Below are 18,998 nucleotides of genomic sequence, written 5' to 3' on the forward strand. Positions count from 1 at the left end.
AAAGTAGCAGCAGTTTGCGGCGGTTAAAGAGGGTGACAGTGAGTGTAGGAAAGCAACGGCGATTTAGGGTTTGTGAGGTGCAAGCAAGCAGCCGGTGGTGAGAGAGAGTCAACTGGAATTTGGGAGAGAAAAAGGGAAGGGGTGACTTTTGGGATGAAGAGTTTGAGGATTTAGGGTTTGTGAATGAGAATAAATTGGTAAACTTCTTTTATTGCTGACTTCAGTATTATTGGGGTCATGGTCACGTCACACGTGCATTAAAAAGGATTCAAACATACTGTAAATAGTACGTATCTTTTAGCAAATACTGCGTATCATGTTAACATATAAATATAAATATATAAATACTCCGCAAATTTTTAACATCTATTCTTATAAGAAAATTTAAAAATTATATACTTCGATACTTTCAAACATGTAACGCCACCAATAACCTCTCAAATTATATATTTAGATACTGATTTTAGTTAATAATAGTTTTAGAAAAATTAAATAATTTTATTTAAATAATATAAAACATAAAATTAACGATAATTTTTTTACATTAAATAATAATAATAATAATAATAATAATAATAAATTTTTTTTTTAATTTGTTTTTTTTTTAATTTTTTAAAAACTTTTTCCTATTTAAAGGCCGGAGGTCCTCTCGGAAGCAATCTCTTTATCCGTCGAATAGAGAGAGGGATGACTTCCTCTACTTTTGAGAGTGTTTGACTCTGGGTGGAGAAATGACTTGTCTTTATTCTCGGATAAGGGAAGGATTGTCTACATCACACCTCCCCCATACACCACTTATGTGGTATTGGGTTTTGTTGTTGTTGTTGTAATAATAATAATAATAATAATAATAATAATAATAATAATAATAATAATAATAATAATAATAATAATAATAATAATAATAATAATAATAATAATAATAATAATAATACGTTAAAAAATTATGTATATTTGTTCATATTTCGATCCCATTTTTCGATTCGTCTTGGTTAATTTGATTGGTATTCTTTTATATTTCGTAACTTTTAAAATATACTCCTTATATATGTAAAAATAAATATTGTAAAATTTATTATAGGTTAGTTAAAAGGAAAAAGGTGATATATCTTTAAAATCATAAAAAATATAAAATTCTTCTTTAACTTTGGCGGGCTCCCTCTTCATTTTCCCTTTATGTCCATCCCTTATTTTTCTTACTTCACTAAAATTTTCCAATTTTTAGTAAAATTTGTTTATATCCCTCCAATTTCATTTTGGCGGATTATTTCCCTCCACCTTTTCAGTAGATTTTTTGTATATTACGTCTTAAATCATTTCAGAATTCTCACGCAAATTATATGGTTAGTCAACAATACTCCAAGATATCAAAATCCACCGTTTAGACCCACTTTTGCGGTGGCGTGTTACCACCGGTGTTGGCTAACACGCCGTGTAACCCAACCGTGTTCCACCATCATCCTGCGGCGTGCTTCAAGTTTGCACCGAATATTTGTACGCGTGTTGGAGTGTTTGGTCGATGTGTCTGGCTCCCAACCAACGCAAGCAATGGTTCTTTTTTTTTTTTTTTTTTTTTTTTTTTTTGATTTCTCAAGTATATATACATATTCACTTCTCAACATCTTCAAACACATATCCACTTCTATATCTCTCTGTATACAAACTCTCAAACTCAAAATCAAAATCAAACACAACAAACAATGTCTCATCCGAATGATTGGTCGTTGTATAACAACATTATAACGGGCACCGGTGAACCGACTACTCCGGGCTCATCATCTTCATCTCGACCTTCATCTCTTGGTTTTGCCAACTATACTACTAGCTCGTTTAATATGAACGAACAACAACTTGAGCAACAAATCCAAAAATTACAGCAAATTCAAAAATTACAAGATATTCAAAGAGAGCTCGGTCTTAGCCCGCAACAAATGTCACAACTTCAAGGTGAAACTCAACCACAAACTCAACCCGAAGATGAGACCGAACAGCCCGGTGGCGTGAGGAGAAGAAAACACCAACGAAAAGGAAAAGAAAAGGCACGTGAACCAATCCAAAAAAGAGTTTGGACATCGGACGAAGAGGTTTGGTTGGCGAGGTGTTGGCTTGATGTGTCCGAAAATCCGATCGTCAGAAACTCTCAAAAATATCAATCTTTGTGGCAAACTGTAATGAACAAATTCAACAATAACGAGCACGGATGGCATCGAAATGAAGATGCGTTATCGGGGAAATGACGTTATGTGGACAGGGGGTGTAAAGCTTTTCAAGGTTATTATGAGGCGGAAAAACGCAATCCAAGGCGTAGTGGGAAAACCGAACAGTGCTTTTACGAGGGTGCGGTAAAGGCGTATGGTGCAAACGAATAGAAGACGTGGGCGTTTAAAGAAGCTTGGGAATTTTTAAAGGACAAACCAAAGTGGCTTGTGCCTGCTGCGGTTGGTGGAACGGTTTATAGAGGTTTGCCTGATGAGGATGACGATAATGTGGTACAAACGATTGATATCGCGGATGATAACGTGAACGTGCTTTTAAGTGATGATCCGATTGAAAGGCCGATGGGAAGAAATCGAGCAAAGAAGGTGGCTAGGACTTCCGCATCTTCCGACGCAACGCAAAGTTCTCGTTCAACAAACTCTTCAAAGTTTGAAGAGTTATGTGAAAAAGTTAACGAGTATAGGTCCTAAGTTGCACAGAAAAAGCTTGAACAAATGGACGCAATCACCAAAGCGGAATGTATGAAAGCCGCACTCGAAGCCACAAAATTTCTGTCGAACTAGGACATTAATAACATCGCGAACCCGAGAGAGAGAAAGCGTTGCATGAATATGAAGAAGAACTTGCTCCAAGAGTACGGCGACTTGATTCAGTTGTCGGATGAAGACGACGAGTAGTAGTTTAAATTTTTAGGACTTTTTTTAAAAAAATAAAGTAACTTTAGGTCGTTTTTTATTTATTGTAATTTTCTATTTTTAGGATTGTAATCGTATTTTTAATATTAATTTTAGTGTGTTTTATTAAATTAATTTGTTATTATAATTACAAAATAATAATATAAACTAATTAAACAAAATAAATTAAATGCAAGAAAAATAAAAAAGAAATAAAAAATACCCCAACACGCCACTCAGCACGTGATCGGTCATTGTTTGACACGATTGTTTGTACTTAAACATGATAAAAGTGATTACATTTAAGTGAAAAATAAGGTACTTTGATGAGATTTTATGTATTACAGGTGTGAAAAGAAGTTAGTGCAAAAGGGTGCGAAAAACGGCATTTGAAGTCGAGTTGTGGAAAAAGTTGGAAAATCAGAATTTTTACACTGGAGTAAATTACGCCAGCTTTCAAGTTTTTACGCCAGCTTTTTACGTCAGTGCAAATATGGGCGTAAATTACGCCAGCCCGGCGTAAATTACGCCAATGCAAGTTTCAAAATTAGGAAAAAAAATCATTTTTGGGCGTACAATTACGCCAAATTTTTACGCTAGTACAAATATGGGCGTAAATTACGCCAGGGTGGCGTAAATTACGCCAATGCAATCTTGCTGATGCCGGATTTTAAGAGATTTTTGCTTTGGAAACAATTTATTCACCCCCTATATAAGGGAAACCCTTAGTCACGAATTGGGAACCTTTTTTCTCCAGTTTTTAAGCCCCAAACATCAACCCTAAAATAAAAATCATCAAGGTTTCAAGGATCAAAGGCGAGTTCATCATGGTTCATCATCAATCCATCATGTTCTTCATCATCGTCATCATCATGCTCGGCTAAGTTCTATTCTTTATTCATTCCAATGAACATTTAGTGTATCGTTTATTCATTCAAGTATGTGTGTGGTTTGTAATTTTACAACGATAAAGTTCGTTGATTAATAATTTTGTAAATTGTTCAAGTGATTATTTAATGCAAGTTTGTTGATTTTGATTATTGCAAGACGTATTATTGTGATTTAACAATTGTACTTGATCCACTTAGTTTTAATTTAGATTAGGGATGAAGACAAGTGTTTATTTACATAATCGTGCCCAAGATAATTGTTTTAACGAATTTAAGAATTCATGTCTATGTGATTTAGATAATAACTTGATAAGCACACATGTTTGTTTGAATGGATGATACCTAATTGGGATTTGGAAGAGATAAAGCTCTTTTCTTATTGATCACAACACATCACTTTAATTCTAGTTTCATTCCCGTTGCTTAACCTTCATAAAGTTTAAGTCATTTTCATTAAAAGTCTTTTAATTAGTTTTAATCTAGTTTTAATTGCAAAATCAACTCCTGAAAATTGCTTGCTTTTAACCACAATCTCCAGTGGAACGAACCTTACTTGCCCTAACTAGTTTAAGGTAATTAAGTTATTTTTGACGGGTATTTCGACGCCCATCAAATTTTGGCGCCGCTGCCTGGGAGGTGTGCGCTTGATTGCAAGCTATTATTTGTAATTTGTTTTCTTTTAAATTTTGAAAAAGCCATAAAAATTATAAAGCCTAAAAAAAATCCAAAAATATTTTCTCATTTTATTAGTTTTGTTCAGTTTTACGCGTTGTATTTTCTTGTTTGTGTTTCTTTTCAGGTAGGCAGAAACCCTATTTGCAACAATGGCAGAGAGAGATACACGAGGTGTGAATTCGTTTTACCAATCGGGTGATTACGAAGATCACTCACCAATTGTTTATCCAGCTCCGAATGCGGATAACAACAGAAGATTTGAGGTTCGCCCTCAATTGATTTCTATTTTGCCAAACTATCGAGGTATGGCAACGAAAGAACCTTATGAGCATATCACCGAGTTCAATGAGATTTGTGCTACAAATCAGGTAAACGGGTTCACGGATGAAGAGGTACGCCTTCGCCTATTTCCTTATTCTTTAAAAGATAAAGCAAAGCGTTGGTTTTTGTCCTTACCCGCCCGGAGTATCACTACTTGGGCGGTGATGAAAAAGAAGTTCCTTGAGGAATTCTACCCGATAAGTAAAACTTCAGATATGCGTATGCAAATTAAATCTTTTAGGCAATTTCAGGTGAACTTTTTCATGAAGCATACGAACGTCTGAAGGAATTACTTAGATCTTGTCCCCACCACGAAATACCGAAATGGGAACTTGTAAAAGTTTTTTTATGATGGTCTTGACTCACAAAATAGACAATTCCTATTAGCGGCTAGTGGTGGTGTGTTTATGACTCAAAGTAGTGAGGATGAATGGGCATTTTTCGAGCAATTGAGCAAGGGCTCAAAGACCCAAGCTTCGGTTGCACGGTAAACTCACAATCCTTCCCAAGTTAACTAAGTGTCCACTTCGGGAGGGTCGTCAAGAAATTTAGAAAAGGAATTAGATGAGATAAAGATGTTAATTCCAATGTTTAACAACCCGAAGCATGGTGGTAGTTTTAATTTTGTGCAGGTTCAGGATGTGTGCTCGATATGTGGCGATGCTTCTCATTATGCAAACGGTTGCAAAAGGGGGATACCATTAGGGATAGAAGAGCAAGTGAACGAGGTTCAAGGGCGGAAGTATGATCCATATTCCAACACCTACAACCCAGGGTGGATGAATCATCCGAACTTCAACTGGAACAACAACAACACGTTGAATGCACCAAATCAACACCAAACCTAATACCCGAACAAATTTCAAAACAACAACCAATATCAAATGCAAAACCAAAACCAAAACCAAAACTTGTCTCAAAAAAATCAACAAAGTCAATCCTCAAGCACGGATGCTAGGATGGAGTCATTCATGGAAGAGATGAAGAAGACTTTGGAAATTCAAAATAAGTCAATTGCGGCATTGGGTAAGAAAATTGGTCAAGTGGCGGAGAAAAAGGCAACACGAGAATCGAATACAATTCCGAGTTATACATTGCTTGACCCGAATCATGAATCACAAGGAAGAGGACATGAAGTGAACATGGTGGGCACTTTAAGGAGTGGAAAGACATATGTTAACAAGGTAAAAATGCCCAAGAAATCAGAAATCAAGTATGGTCTAGGTAAGTCTCCTATTTTAACTGATTTGAGCAATGATGCTAATGAGGTTCCTGTGGATTTTGGGGTTGATAATCTTGAAGATAAATTGAAAATTTTCAATACTGGGGAAACAGATATGGAGCCTAATACTATTCCATTCCCTAAAGGACTAGAGTGTCCGAACCAATTCTCTTATGGGAAAAAGGGACCAAAAACGGATGATATGTGGGAGACCTTTCAACAAGTAAAAAATCAATATTCCACTTATTGATGCAATCAAACAAATTCCAGCATATGCTATATTTTTAAAGGATTTGTGTGTTCAAAAACGGAAACTAAATGCATCATTGCCCAAAAAAGTAAAATTAACTGAAAAAGTGAGTGCGGTCATTTCTGGTTCACTTCCACTGAAGTTTAAGGACCCGGGGACACCATTAATTTCGGTTACGGTAGGTAATGTTAATGTCAAAAAGGCTTTATTGGATTTGGGGGCTAGTATTAACATACTTACATCAAGTTTTGTTGACCGGTACGAGTTGGGAACTTTAAAATGAACTGATATTCTCATTCAACTTGGGGATCGGTCAATGAGAACTCCAAGGGGTATGTGAAAGGACCCGTTCATATACATTATAAACGATTCACAATAGTTGATTACATCGCGAGGTATTTGACCTATATACGATACATTTTACAAACATTGCATTTGTTTTTTAAAAGACTAACTTTCTTTACATCGAAAATTGACAGGCATGCATACCATTTCATAATATCCACTATCCAACTATAAATTGACTTAATAATAATCTTTGATGAACTCAATGACTCGAATGCAACATTCTTCGAAATATGCCATGAAAGACTTCAAATAATATCTTTAAAATGAGCAAATGCACAGCGAAAGATTTCTTTAACACCTGAGAATAAACATGCTTTAAAGTGTCAACCAAAAGGTTGGCGAGTTCATTAGTTTATCATAATCGATCATTTTCATCATTTTAATAGACCACGAGAATTTCATTTCCAGTTCTCATAAATAAACGTCTCATGCATAGAGACAAAAATATCATTCATATGGATTGAACACCTGATAACCGACATTAACAAGATGCATATAAGAATATCCCCTATCATTTCGGGAAATCCTTCGAACATGATATAAACAACATTCAAGTACTAAAGCATCCGGTACTTTGGATGGGGTTCGTTAGGCCCAATAGATCTATCTTTAGGATTCGCGTCAATTAGTAGATCGGTTTACTAATTCTTAGGTTACCAAGCAAAAAGGGGCATATTCGGCTTCGATCATTCAACCATATAATGTAGTTTCGATTACTTGTGTCTATTTCGTAAAACATTTATAAAAATTGCGCATGTATTCTCAGCCCAAAAATATAAAGGGTAAAAAGGTAAATGAAACTCACCATACTGTATTTCATAGTAAAAATACATATAACGTCATTGAACAAGTGCAAGGTTGGCCTCGGATTCACGAACCTATATTAATTATATGATTTTATGTGTTGGTTAATATTTGTCTAAAAATATTAGGTTAAGTCATAGTGTACCACAATCCTAATGCTCGAGAGTAATATGCGAAAGTCAACAAAAGTCAATTTGAAAAAAAAAATGATTTCCAAATTTTATACAGGATTATCATATAGTTTAAATATCGTCATTTTATATTTTTAATTAATTTTAAAAGATTTTGTTAAAGTAAATAATATAATTCATCTTTTAATAAATAAAATTTTATATAAAAATTATACTTTTATATATCTTAAGTAATAAAATTTATAAAGTTCATTTAATATCATAAAATATTATGATAGATTTTATTAAGGTAATTATGTTATTTTTGTTACATATTTATTTGATAAAAAAATTGATAATAATAATAAGTAAAAGTTGTATTATTTTGTAATAATAATTATTATTATCTTAGTAATAAAAATATTAAGTTTTATATTTAGTAAAAATGATATTATGATAAAACGGTAATTCTAGTTCATAATAATTATAAGATTTTTCATTAACAATGATATTCCTCTTAAAAATAATAATTTTTGTAAAAAAGATATTTTTAATATTAATAATACTTTTAATAATAAAAATGATAAAAATAATGAAAAATGATAAGTTTATCTAAATCAATATTTTACGACATTTTTAAATTTCATCATGATAACCATACTTATTATTTCCTAATCGATTTGTTAGTAGTTTTTAAATCGTCTTTATATCGCGTTCATTTTAATGATAATAATAGTAATTATAATAATTAAGTGTTACTTAATATTATAATACTAATAATAATAATTATTATGATAATGATATTACTAATAACTATTTTAATTATAATAATAATAATAATATTAATTATAACTCTAACGATAGTAATAATAATAAAAATACAATTTTTAAATAATAATACTTTTTATTGATAATAATAATAATAATAATAATAATAATAATAATAATAATAATAATAATAATTTGATAAAAACTAGGACGACGATAGTAACGACGATAGTAATAATCATTTTTTAATAATAATATAAAAAATTAAATTGACTATAACTTCTAATCCGTTCATCGAAACCATTCGACATCTAAAGGAAAAGTTCTTAATTTTTCGCTAGCTTTCCAACGACATGCATATCTTATACCTTATCTCAACCGTAGGTGTAACTAATTCGGGATTCAACATAACCTAACTAAGGGCAATATCAAAAGTACAAGCATGCATATTCCTAAATACTCGAGCACTAGTCAGGGATACACTATTAATATGTGAAAATTAATTTACGAGTACTCACGTATCAATATTCAGATTCAATATTGCAGGAAAGGTACGTAGATGCAACGGAGATGACAAACACTAAATTTGACCTTACGAGCATACCCATGAACCATACCCATCACCTCCATAGCTATAACCCATAATTTCCTTAGCCCTATCCCGCTCATAAAATGTGTTTTGAAATAACTCGCGCGTACCTCTTGTCGTAATATTTTATGTATAATACTAGTAATATTACTCCTAATAATACTAATACTAATAATAATAAGATTAATAATCTTAATAATAAAATTAATAAATAAATAAATAAATAATTGATACAGAGTAATATAAGAGAGGTTGAGATGAGAGGTTGGTGAAAATGAATTTGGGAACTGCCGACTTCGAGTATTTAAAGAAGTTTTTTTTTTTTTTTTTTTTTTACGCTGGCATGCTTCCAGCTCATAAACCATGTGGTTGCCGACACTCTTCATTCCCTTATATTACGCATGATTTAGTTTTTATATATTATTTAATATATATAATATTTAATCTTTAGAATTAATTAAATATTATATTATATTTACGTGCGTAGTAAAAATGTAATTTTTACTAAAATGACACGGACGTGATCTCACGACTCATGTACCACTTTCGGTTTTTCGAGCGCACTTTCATACGTTTAGAAAACTAACCTTTTACGTTACGCGACGCGTACCCTTATTAATAAGTTGACTTTCTCATCAACAAATTACTTTATAAAAATGTAGCTTACATAATTGAGTGTTGTGGTCATTTACTTCTATAAATCAGGGGCTCGCTGTTTATCAGAATGTATTATTTTAAATCAGGACGTTTTATGACTAAGTTATATATATTTATATTTTCATTTCGAAATATAAGTTTGAACTATTTTCTTAATATAGTTTTTCAAAGCTAATGTCATTCAAAACTTATATATTTAGAACTCGTTTAAATATTAAGAATTACTATTTCGTAACATTTGTATTTTAAGGTTTAGAAATTGATATAGTTCATTTATATACAAACGTTCATAAAACATTTTAATAATCAAACTATTTTATATCAAAAAAATCATTTTATTACAAAGGTTACAATAATAGAAGTTGTTACGTCATAATACGTTCTTACTAATAGAAGTATATTATATCGAAAAACATTTTCGTTTAAGGAACACTATATATATACCTTTATAATATAAAGCTTAACTCCTGCTAATTATATATAATCAATTTACCTCTATAAATAATAGATTACAATAACCCAGTTTTTGAAATCGTTTTCTTATGTTTGAAAAATATGCCAGGCGAATATTATGAAATCCAGTTCTTCACTAACTTTTGTCTAACCTTTGTCAATTGACACATTTGCTCTTACATGTAAATTACTTTACCAAATATTCCGAATACCGTTAAAGAAAGGTTTCCTAAAGTGGATCTCTCAACAGAGACTCGTAATCATAATTCAATGTATCCAATAATTCAACCATTTAATATTATCTTCTAATTCCGTCGATAAACATATTTGAATATATATTTCGAAACAAATACGTTTATGTAAGGTATTATACGTCTAATACTTTGTTAATGTTTTCAAGTTATAATATATACATATATACATATATAATCATATCCGTTCCTATAATAGTTCGTGAATCTTTGGAATTTGGTCGAGGTTAAATGAATGTATGAACACAGTTTAAAATTCTTGAGATTCAACTTACAAACTCTGATTATCGTGTCGGGAATATATAAAGATTAAAGTTTAAATTTGGTTGGAAATTTCCGGGTTGTCACATTATGTTGGAAAATGTGATTGTGAAAGTGGAAGACTTTTATTACCCGTAGATTTTATTGTTATGGACATTGAGACCACTTTTAGAGAGACCCAACCGACGATCATTCTTGGTCGTCCATTTTTGGCTACAATTGATGCTCTCATCAATTGTAGAACCGGGGTTATGGACATTTCTTTTGGTAATAAGAGATCACAGATTAATATCTTTAATTCATTACATACACCGGATGTCCAGGATTGTTTTTTGTTGGATACTAACCATGAACAGGTTCAAAAGTATGCACCGGATGTGAAAGAGAAATGGGAGGTAAGGAAATTTAGTGAAGAGGTTATGACGAATGAATTTATAGGATCTCAATTCAGAACTAATGCAGAAATTTTGATGAGTCAACAAGAGTCGATTGAAAATATTGAGCGCGAGTTGAAAAATCTAAGTCAAGTTCTTGAAACTAAGTTGACTTCGTCTATTAGCACCACTTGTTTGTTACCGATGAAAGAAACCGTGATGGCAGTGTCCACATTTATTGAGAAAGATGATAAGATGAAACAGTTGGTTACTCCGAAGATGATTGAGCCTTACTAACCACCACCAATGAAAATATCAAATGAACATGTATCTAGTGATAACAAAATGGAGAATATGTGTGTTCAGAATGTGTCTGATGATACACTTGAAAAATCTGAAGAATCCAGTGGAAAAGTAGTCAAAGTAATGGAGGGAACCGTAGAACAACTTGTTGAGCGGTTTGGGGGTCACAAGATCAAAGTGAATAAGAATGTGAAGGTGAATTCTCAAGTCAATTATGAGGTGTCTTCAAATTTAGAGGATCTTGAAGGGCCTAAGTGTGGGGGAGAAGAGGAAAATCCACCACGTATTTTTGTGAGATCGCATGATAAGGTAGAGGAAGATAAGGATGACCCAGTGCTTGATCGTTCCATGAGGAAATTACATAGATGGGTCCATGATGCTAGGAGTAGAGGAGATGAAAGTTTGAGTAACCGTCTTGTGTGGAACTTGTCTCCTAAAGAAAAAGATAAATTGTTTGAGTTAATGCATGTCGCCAAGGAAGATGATGCACGGTTGGAGTCTAAGTTGAGAAAAGTTAGAGTTAATGAAGATTCTCACAAAGTGTGAGAAGGCGGAATCTTCTACAGTCCCGGAATTAGCTGAAGTAGAGAACGAGTCGCGTGCACGACTCGAAAATAAAAACTGCACGAACTATGTGTAGAGTTTGTAAGTCTCCTTTATTTTATTTTTACTTTATTTCTATTTTATTTATTTAGTTAAATGAACTTTGTGGGTATGTTCACTGCAAGCCCTTACGCGACAAAACTCGTCCACCCGAGGGAATCGGGTGGTTTAAAGGCTTCTTGCACACGCTAAGTGCAATCGTGTTCCCTACGAAAGTGGGCTAGTTAGATTTTATGTTTTTTTTTTTTTTTTTGTAAGAATAAAGTTGGATAGAAGGAAACATGTTATGTGATGAAATGGGGAGTCAGTGTGCTTGTTACGGTTGTTATGGAAGTTGATTTTATCCCCAGGTAATATTGTTCTTTTTCTTCTTCTATTTGTTCAAATTCCTCACTATTACTTAAAAAAATTATTTTAACATGCATACGAGGACGTAGCATGGTTTAAGTGGGGGGGGGGGGGGGGGGGGGAGGAAATTTGCACATTTTTCTTAGATTGAAAATGATTGTTGCTCAAAGGTTTTATGGAATAAATGTTTTTTTTTTAATTGCCTAGGTGGTCAAATTTTTAATTTTAAGGCTATAATTAAGATGTTGACCCATGAGAGTACCCATAGTGATTAACAATTAACCTGGAGTTTTAGGACTTGGCCGGTGATGACTGATAGTGTTCGGCAATTTATTGAATGCATTTGACCTTGTTTAACCTCGGCTAGTTAACTTTAAGAAATTGTATACTCATGGAGGAAAGAAAGGATGAAAATGAGATCCCATTGTTGTATTCTAGGTAACATGAATGATAAAGAAACACTTTAGGATTTTCTTTTATAAACCATTTTTATTTTACACCATTTTTAAACCAGTCCACCCAGGTCGTTAGTATACAATTGTGTACTAGAATCAATTAGTTACCATTAGCAGCCTGAGCCTTTAGAATTAAACCAAAGAAAAACCAATTTCACATTCCTAATCTTAATTTTTGGTTATTAATGTCGAATTTAATCCTACTTTATCTTGTTTAGACGTAGTAACATTAGGTGACAACACAACTCATTTTTGCTTAGACATAATTGGTTTAAATTAAAATTTCAATTACAACTGGCTATCATGTTATAGTGTTTGTAACTTTTTGACTAATTCGACTCAGAGTGGTTTCCTAGGTTCCACATTGGATTCCACGATTTACTCATTGGTACATAAGTGCATAACCATAATAATCGTCACTGGTGCAACCCTTGTAGAGTTTACTCTTTCCTAGGCAAAGGTCGAACGGAAGTCCTTATATCCCAAGCTATGGCAATGATATTCACCATATCCAACACCCATCATCTACATCCTACATATATCTATATATCATTGTCACCATCACCACGCATTCAACGTTACATAAAAAATGTTCCAAATATGTTACATCATGTGTGCTATCATGGAAAAAAAAAAGAGGATGAAGTGAAAGAGACGAATTTAAAATATATTCCAAAAATTGTGAAACGAGTGCCCTAAAAAGCATGGACCACTGAGGCATAGTAAAAAAAAATTGATGAAAAAGAGAGTAGAAGAAGAGTATGCCAAAAATTGTGAAACGAGTGCCTTATAAAGCATGGACCACTGAGGCATAAAATTCGTTATCGTTGAAGTGTAAAGTCAAAATCAAAGTAAGACTTCTCATAACCTCACAAAAGTACCTATACTTTTCATGTAATGCCTCGTAAAAAAATGGGCAATGTAACCAATATCCGCTTTACCTGGCTTGTGGTATAGGGTATTTCTAACTAGACTTAGGAGGTTCATTTGTCTAATTGAAATTAAATGTTTATAACGAACCTTTATGCACTTAATACTAATGCAGATAAGGGTATGAGTTTGGTTAGTTAAGAAGTTAAGGAGGATAAAAACACAAACATATGCATGATTCTAGTTATAGTTGACATTCTGATTTAAGTTTAATTTATCTTTATAGGAATGAGGGGCACGTTAAAATTTCTAAATTTTATAAAGTTTGATTGGTTCGACATTCGTAACCTCTTTACACCAATTTTTATCCGAGTCATGGCTAACCCAATAAACCCATTCCGGATGTAACTTAACCCATTTTGTGTTTCTTTTGACATGCTACCTAGATACATTTGTATTTGTTGCTAAAAGATTAAGTATGGATCATGAAAAAAGTTGTGAAGGATATTAGTTTAACTTAGTTCTAAGTGTTGATCCATTTGTTGATTTAGGAAATGATTGAGGCTTATAATGTTATGCATAGCGTTGGAATTAGTAAGTTAAGGAAATGTGCTATGAGAAACATTTTGTGGTTTAATGTAGTTGAGGTGGAAAAATTGTTTGAGGTATTGAGTGATTGACCCGAGTTGCTTTACATCTCAATTAATAGTTAAAATTGTTTTACGAAAAGTTGTTTGAATGGTAAAAAGAAGATCACCTGGGTGTTGTTGTCTTATAGTTAAAAACAGATTTGCTTGAGGACAAGCAAAAGCCAAGTATGGGGGGTGTAATACCCCGTCCCACATCGATTTGTGTAAGAAAGTTCGAGCCCCTTATAAGGTAACTCTCATCCTTACCAGACATAACGCGTTTTGGGGCTACAAGCACAGCAGATCCCGTTAGAACTCTGCAGTTAAACGTGCTCGAGCGAGAGTAGTGCTAGGATGGGTGACCTATTGGGAAATTCTCGTGTGGTCACTAAGAAAAAGCCGTGCGCCTACGGGCAAAGCGGACAATATTATGGTCGCGGTAAGGAGGGATGATACATATGGTATCAGAGCACTAGCCTCTCGGGGTGTGACGGGGACTCGGCTCGTGCATCTCCTGAGGTATAGATCCTGGACATCAATTTGTTTCGGCCCGACGAGGACGTCAGGATTCTAAGTGGGGGAGTTTGTAATACACCGTCCCACATCGATTTGTGTAAGAAAGTTCGAGCCCCTTATAAGGTAACTCTCATCCTTACTAGTTGGGGCTACAAGCACAGCAGATCCCGTTAGAACTCTGCAGTTAAACGTGCTCGAGCGGGAGTAGTACTAGGATGGGTGACATCCTGGGAAATTCTCGTGTGGTCACCAAGAAAAAGCCGTGCGCCTACGGAAAAAGCGGACAATATTGTGGTCGCGGTAAGGAGGGATGTTACAGGGGGTTTGATCGGTCATTGTTTGACACGATCGTTTTTACTTAAACATGATAAAAGTGATTACATTTAAGTGAAAAACAAGGTACTTTGATGAGATTTCATGTATTACAGGTGTGAAAAGAAGTTAGTGCAAAAAGGTTCGAAAAACGGCATTTGAAGTCGAGTTGTGAAAAAAGTGGAAAAATTAGAATTTTTACACTGGAGTAAATTACGCACCCTTTCAAGTTTTTACGCCAGTGCAAATATGGGCGTAAATTACGCCAGCCCGGCGTAAATTACGCCAATGCAAGTTTCAAAATCAGGAAAAAAAAATCATTTTTGGGCGTACAATTACGGCAAGTTTTTACGCTAGTGCAAATATGGGCATAAATTACGCAGGGTGGCGTAAATTACGCCAATGCAATTTTACTGATGCCGGATTTTGAGAGATTTTTGCTTTGGAAACAAGTTATTCACTCCATAAGGGAAACCCTTAGCCACGAATTGGGAACCTTTTTTCTCCAGTTTTTAAGCCCCAAACATCAACCCTAACATAAAAATCATCAAGGTTTCAAGGATCAAAGGCGAGTTCATCATGGTTCATCATCAATCCATCATGTTCATCATCATCATCATCATCATCATCATCATCATCATCATGCTCAGCTAAGTTCTATTCTTTATTCCTTCCAATGAACATTTAGTGTATTGTTTATTCATTTAAGTATGTGTGTGGTTTGTAATTTTACAATGATAAAGTTCGTTGATTAATAATTTTGTAAATTGTTCAAGTGATTATTTAATGCAAGTTTGTTGATTTTGATGTATTATTGTGATTTAACAATTGTGCTTGATCCACTTAGTTTTAATTTAGATTAGAGATGAAGACAAGTGTTTAGGTTACATAATCGTGCCCAAGATAATTGTTTTAACGAATTTAAGAATTCATGTCTATGTGATTTAGATAATAACTTGATAAGCACACATGTTTGTTTGAATAGATGATACCTAATTGGGATTTGGAAGGGATAAAGCTCTTTACCTATTGATCACAACACATCACTTTAATTCTAGTTTCATTCCCGTTGGTTAACCTTCATAAAGTTTAAGTCATTTTCATTAAAAGTCTTTTAATTAGTTTTAATCTAGTTTTAATTGCAAAATCAACTCCTGAAAATTGCTTGCTTTTAACCACAATCTCCCGTGGAACGAACCTTACTTTCCCTAACTAGTTTAAGGTAATTAAATTATTTTTGACAGGTATTTCGACGCCCATCAGCACGCCACCCATTACCCAGCAGTCTGGCAGCACGCTCATCAAGTTATAAAGATGGTCTTAGTGTATAATTTTTCTCCAACAGCGCATTAGAAACCCTCCATCTTTTTCCTTTAACTCACGATTAAATCAAACCTTTTTCCTTCCCTCTTTTTTCACCAAAAAAGTTCACCTCCAGTTTCACAAAAAAATACGGCGGGCTATTTCCCTCCCTAATTTCACCTAAAATGTTTTTATTCTCTCTAAAAAAGTTTACTATTCACAAACTTTTTCATCCTCCTACCCAAACTATTTATCATTTTAGTCGGAACTTCATCATATTACTCACGCACCATCACTCGGTTCTTCTATTTCAGTCACTCGGTTCCCCAATCTAAGGTAGGTTTTCGATTATGTTGGAAGCTTCGACGAGCCCAACACACCCACTATAGAGGACCTAGGTTATACTCACTCACTACACCAACACTTTGACGTTGGTTAGCCTTTAATTTTATAAATCCTTAGTGCACAATAATACTTAGGCGACAGTGTCGACCATATATCGTTCAGGCGGTATAACCGGCCATATATCACTTAGGCGGCAAAGCCGACCATATAATAGATACAACACAAGTGCACTAAGAACTTAAACACAAACTGAGGCTTAATCGGGAAACTTAACAAAGAACCCTTTTATTAATACAAAGAAACAATTACAATATTATAGACTCAACTCACACTCTTACTTCTTCACAACTTCTACTTCTAACTCTTCTTCACTTCTTACTTCTTCTCTACTTCACACTTCATTTACTCACACCTTACACAAATGAACTACTCATCACCCATATTTATACTACCCCATGGAACATTCTAGAAACTAGATATTTTCATGGATAAATATCTAGATATTTTCTACACATACAAATATCTAGATTTTTCCTATCAAATATTTCTAGATTTTTCCTACCATATTCTAAATTCTAGATATTTTCTTATACATATTAATATCTAGATATTTTACATATATACATCTACTAATACCAATTTGAATTGTATTTTAACACTCCTCCTCAATGCAAATTTTCTTCCAACGATGTCTTGCAGACCATTCCAAGTGCTTCTCTGAATTTTGTAAACTTCGGTTTACTTAGGCTCTTGGTGAATATATCTGCAACCTGTTCATATGTCTTTGTTGGCATCATCTTGATCTTCCCTTCAAGGACCTTCTCGCGAACATAATTATAGTGCACTTCTATATGTTTTGTTCTTGCATGAAAGACTGGATTCTCTGCTAGTCGTATAGCTGATAGGTTATCGCAAAGAAGATTTACTTGATAATCTGTTGATTGATGAAGATCTTCCATTAGTTACTTCAACCACATAATTTCTTGTGTTGCTGATGCTGCCGATCGATATTCTGCTTCAGTGCTTGACAAGGATACTGTTGGTTGTCTCTTACTGCACCATGATATTACTCCCGATCCAAGACTAAACATGTATCCAGTTGTTGATCGTCGTGAATCATAGTCTCCAGCGTAATCGGTGTCACAATATCCAGTCACGTGACATTCTTTTGTTTTCTTGTATAAAATACCAAAGTTGATAGTGCCTTTAACATACCTTAAGATGCGTCGTACAACATCAAGGTGAGGCTTCTTCGGATTGCTCATGTATCGACTAACCACTCCAACTGCATAAGATATGTCTGGCCGGCTTAGTGTGAGATAAATAAGACTTCCGACCATCTTTCGATACATGGTAACATCTTGAAGACTTTTTTCTTCATCTGCTCGTAGTTTTGTATTCAGATCCATCGGAGTTGAGATAGGTTTGCAATTAAGCATTCCGTATTTTTGTAAAAGATCTCGCGCATATTTCTGTTGTCCCAGAAATAATCCTTCCCTTTTCTGCTCTATTTCGAGTCCAAGAAAATGTTTGAGTTCTCCAAGCTCCTTCATATGAAATCTGATAGACAGATTCTCTCTTGTTCTTTGGATCTCCTTATAGTGATCTCCCGTGATGATTAAGTCATCCACATATACTAGCACTATGGCTAGTTTTTCTTGATCTTGTTTCACAAATAAACTAGAATCTGAAGGAGCAACTGTGAAACCACTTTGTACTAAGAACTCGTCAATCTTCTCGTACCAAGCTCTTGGAGCCTGCTTCAAACCGTATAGTGCTTTCTTTAATTTGCAGACATGGTCAGGATGGAACTTGTTCTCAAAGCCTCTTGGTTGCTCCATATAAATGTCTTTGTCAAGTTCTCCATGTAAGAAAGCATTCTTGACATCCATCTGCCACAGCTTCCAAGATTTGCTAGCGGCTAAAGCTAGTAGAGCTCGAATTGTTGTGATCTTCGCCACTGGACTAAACGTTTCTTCATAATCCAGCCCATATTGTTGAGAAAAACCTCTAGCAACAAGTCGAGCTTTATACCTTTCAATGGAGCCATCTGATCGAGTCTTCACCTTGTAAACCCATTCACAAGATATTGGTTTTACATCTTTTGGCTTTGGAACTAAACTCCATGTCTGGTTTTCTTTTAGTGCATTAATTTCTTCTTCCATCGCTTTCTGCCATTCTCGACTTTGCGCTGCTTCTTCATAAGTAGAAGGCTCAATAGGTATTGATTCATCCACATGAGAAGCATTGGCATACCTCGGATTAGGTTGCCTCGGCCTTGTTGATCTCCGTAATTCTTGCACATGCTCCTCGGCATCTATTTGGCTTGGACGAACCTCTTTGGATGTAGATTGATGTACCCCAGTTTTCCATGGACTCGTTTCCTTAGAGTACGATCCATCTCCTTCTTTAATTGGATCTGATATGTGTTCTTTATGTTCTTCTTTCTCT

General features: G+C 34.2%; 1 protein-coding gene across 1 annotated transcript; it reads left to right on the forward strand.

The window, feature by feature from the left end:
- Nucleotides 1-5,736: 5,736 nt before the first annotated feature.
- LOC139891668 (uncharacterized) lies at nucleotides 5,737-6,532 on the forward strand. Its single transcript, XM_071874659.1, has 2 exons — nucleotides 5,737-6,222; nucleotides 6,290-6,532. The coding sequence occupies exons 1-2, from the start codon at nucleotides 5,737-5,739 to the stop codon at nucleotides 6,530-6,532; spliced, it is 729 nt and encodes a 242-aa protein (XP_071730760.1).
- Nucleotides 6,533-18,998: the final 12,466 nt, after the last annotated feature.

Source organism: Rutidosis leptorrhynchoides, chromosome 1 (genome assembly GCF_046630445.1).
Source record: "Rutidosis leptorrhynchoides isolate AG116_Rl617_1_P2 chromosome 1, CSIRO_AGI_Rlap_v1, whole genome shotgun sequence".
NCBI lineage: Eukaryota > Viridiplantae > Streptophyta > Magnoliopsida > Asterales > Asteraceae > Rutidosis > Rutidosis leptorrhynchoides.